Here is a 3,880-nt window from a genome sequence, read left to right on the forward strand (position 1 = left end):
CACACACACACACACACACACACACACACACACACACACCAGGCACCAATGGCTTATGCCTTTAATCCTAGCTAATCAGGAGGCTGAGGTCTAAGGACTGAGCTTCAAAGCTAGCCTGGGAAGGAAATTCCATGAGATGCATCTCCAATTAGCCACCAAAAAGCTAAAAGTAGAGCTGTGGCTCAAGTGGAAGAGAGCTAACCTTGAGCCAAGAAACCTCAAGGATGGCACCCAGGCCCCTGAGTTCAAGCCCCAGGACCAGCATAAATAAATAACAAACAAAGACAGTTTACTCTTTTTTTCATGCTAATAAAATTCAAGGGCTCACTTGTCACATGTGGATAGGGACCACTGCGATGATTTAGTTTAACTGTTTTTATGAGTTATAGTTATTTAATGATTTGAATTATACAAGTCTTCCACAGAAGATGTAAGCCAGAAGGGTCAAGACTGCTTTACTTCACTGTCCTGTCCCCAGCAGAAGCACACCCGTTGACTTGTGGGAGGAGGTATCAGAATGAGATCTGTGCCATCCTGTGCATCAGAACGACACAAGACCATCTAACGCCAATGTCAGCATGGTTTCTATGGAATAGAACAGGTCAGCTTTAAATTGGGGACATTCAAATCTCAGATGTCAGAATGTGTGCTCCCCAATGGCACAAAGTTCCTTTTTCTCCCACTCATCTGCCTCCAGCCCATAGCACAGTGCTTGCCACCATGTATTCAATGAAGCCACTCTTTTCCCTCCTCCTCCTCCCCAAGTAATGTCAGTGAAAACTGAATATGTTTCAGAATACCCTTAAATGGTAGGATGAAAAATCCAGCAGGGAACTGTGTGTGTATTTTAAACATTTCTCACAAGAAGCGTGCCATTGAATTCTCCCACAGGCATGAGTAATAAAGTCAGGCTAAAGTGGGAGTTTCTTGACAGCTAGCTAAGCCTGGCTTTTCAGAGAACATGTAGTTTTCCAGCCATGCTAGCAAATGGGTAGGAAGAAAATGAGAATCCTCTTCCTCTTTACCTCTTCCCCCTTTCCCTGTATGGCTAAAGACTAGAAAACTGTGTTAACTTGGGCCTGAGTTAGACTTTCCTATGATCCAGATATCGTGGGACAGCCCAAGATGAATTGGATTCTAGAAAGTATGGTGATGAAATCCAAAAGAAAAATTAAATATTGAGTGATTATTTTACTGTTGCTGATGAGTTACTCGCTAAGGAGATGAGACACAACTTATTCCAGTTTGATATTTTAAGTGCTGTAATAGATGGAAATAGAACTCTGAGCTTTTATAGAAGAATTGTGGTACTAATGGCACAGAATAATTCTCGGTTTTTCAAAGACAAATCACCTGTGCTGAGTCCCATAGATGGAAGGGCAGGTGTAATAGCACAGAGGCATGAATAGCTTAGTACTGTCAAGGATCAGGAAGGTCAGTGGGTCAGACACATAGGATGCATGACTGGGGAGAAGTGGGTAGAACAGAAGACTAAACTAGAGGAGAGGTTAAAGAAAGTGTAGTAAAAGAGACCCTGGAGTAATTTTCCCAGTAAGCTTGACCTTTGCTCTCTATGTATGAGCTGTTTGAGGGAAGCTCGTAAGTCTTTGATTTCACAGAAGCAGGACTGTGCTGGAGGGTTAGCATATGGTGACAGATAAGTGAGAAAGCCAGGCGCTGGTGGCTCACGCCTGTACTCCTAGCTACTCAGGGGGCTGAGATCTGAGCATCATAGTTCAAAGCCAGCCTAGGAAGGAAAGTCTCTGAGACTCTCAATCTCTCCCTCCCTTCTTCACTCCCTCCTTCCTCCCCTCTCTCTCTGCCAGCTTTGGGGCTTGAACTCAGGATCTGGGCACTGTCCCCACGCTTCTTTTGCTCAAGGCTATTACTTTACCACTTGAGCCACAGCGCCACTTCTGGCTTTTTCTGTGTATGTGGTACTAAGGAATAGAATTCAGGGCTTCATGCATGCTAGGCAAGCACTAGGCCATATACCCAGCCCTCCCAGAGACTCTTATCTCTAATTTACTGCTAGAAAACTGGAAGTGGTGCTGTGGCTCAAAGTGGTAGTGTGATAGCCTTAAGTGCAAGAGTTCAGGGATAGCCCTCAGGCCCTGAGTTCAAGTCCCATGACCAAGAAAAAGGAAAAGAATGGACTTCAGGGGTTGGAGGTATGCCTCAGTTAGTAGAACACTAGCCAATGAATGAAAGCAGCTACAGGTACTGAATTGGAGTCCTGGTCTCAAACCTAGAAAAAAGAAAAGAAAAAACAGGCTTCGTGCCCATGCCTATGCAATCCTAGCTGCTCAGGAGGCTGAGATCTGAGGATTACAGTTCAAAGCCAGCTCTAAAAGAAGTGTCCATGAGACTCTTATTTCCAATTAACTAGCAAAATTCCAGAACTAGAAGTGTGGCTCAAGTGGTAGAGTGCTAGCCTGCAACAGAAAAAGCCAAGCAAGATTGAAAGGCCCTGAATTCAAGTCCTAATACCAACACACAGACACATACACAGACACACCACACACACACACACACACACACACACACAGAGACACACACACACACACACACACACACACACACAGAGTGGGCTTCATGTCAGGCATGGGTTGTTAATACCCGTAATCCTAACTACACAGGAGGTGAGATAGAAAGGATTGTGGGCTTGAGGCTGGCCCTGGAATACATATGAAACTCCTTCTTGACCAATTGCTGGGTGTAGTAGTGTATACTTGCCATCCTAGCTACGTGAGAGACTCTGATTACTGTTCCAGGTCAGTCTAGTTAGAAAATATCCATGAGCCAGGCACTGGTGGCTCACGCCTATAATCCTAGCTCCTCAGAAGGCTGAGATCTCATGATCACAGTTCAAAGCCTGCCTGAGCAGGAAAGTCCATGAGACTCTTATCACCAATAAGCCACTAGAAAACCAGAAGTGGCACAGTGTCTCAAGCAGTAGAGTGCTCACCTTGAGCTAACGAGTGCAGGGACAGTGCCCAAGCCCAGAGTTCAAGCCCCACAACCGACAAAAAAGAAAAGAAAAAATATCCATGAGCCTCTATCTCAATGAAAGCAGCTGGATGTAGTGGCACATAGCAGTCATTCTCACTATGGCCAGAGCTAAAAGATAGGATGGTGGTCCAGATGCATACCTGGGCAGGAAGTGTAAACTGAAAAATCACCAGCAGAGGAAAGGACTAGAGGTGACATTCTGTGGTCAAAACCTGCCTAGCAAACAGAAAGCCATGGGTTCAAACCTTGGTACAGCAAAAACAAAACAAAAATGAATGGGCTGCACCAACAAAAGCCTTTCTTCCTCTCAGAACCTGTGGGTCATGTGCCTTATGATCAGCCCCCACTTAGCAGGTGAGCATGGCTTTTTGGTTTTGCCTTGTTTACAAATTTCAGCAGTATTCATGTCATGAAACCCACATGGGCTGGAGGCGTTATGGAGTTTATTGGTATGTTCAAGCACCACTGTCCTGTAGACAGCTATGGGAATGTTTGAAATGTGAAATGAGTCCAGTTGGCTGCCATTGGCCAGAAAGGAACACTCTTGCGCACACTTCCTGGCCTGAGATGTTGTCCTCACAAGTCATTCCCGCCTCCACGACTCCTCCTGCCTCACACTGCAATTGTCTTCAAACCTGAGACCAGCAAACAAGAGCTAGATAAACAGGCAATCTTGAGATTGGCAGTACAGACACTTTCAGGCAAGCAAAAACAATAAGCTGAAAATTTAATCTTTGTGTTTTGTTATCATTGTTGGTTTTTGTGTATGTGTGTATGTTGGAACTGGGGCTTAAACTCGGCCTCACAAGCTTGTTTTTTGTTGTTGTTGTTGTTGTTTGTTTTTTCTTTTTTTCTCAAGGCTGATGCT

General features: G+C 44.8%; 1 protein-coding gene across 1 annotated transcript in view; it reads right to left on the bottom strand.

The window, feature by feature from the left end:
• The window catches only part of Tomm22 (translocase of outer mitochondrial membrane 22 homolog (yeast)), a 17,402-nt gene extending 13,803 nt beyond the window's left edge, over positions 1 to 3,599 (bottom strand). The window contains exon 1 of the mRNA XM_013024790.1: positions 3,567 to 3,599. Coding sequence (XP_012880244.1) covers positions 3,567 to 3,599 — 33 coding nt within the window. The remainder of the gene's footprint in view (positions 1 to 3,566) is intronic.
• Positions 3,600 to 3,880: the final 281 nt, after the last annotated feature.

This window comes from Dipodomys ordii, unplaced genomic scaffold (genome assembly GCF_000151885.1).
Source record: "Dipodomys ordii isolate 6190 unplaced genomic scaffold, Dord_2.0 Scaffold79, whole genome shotgun sequence".
Lineage (NCBI taxonomy): Eukaryota > Metazoa > Chordata > Mammalia > Rodentia > Heteromyidae > Dipodomys > Dipodomys ordii.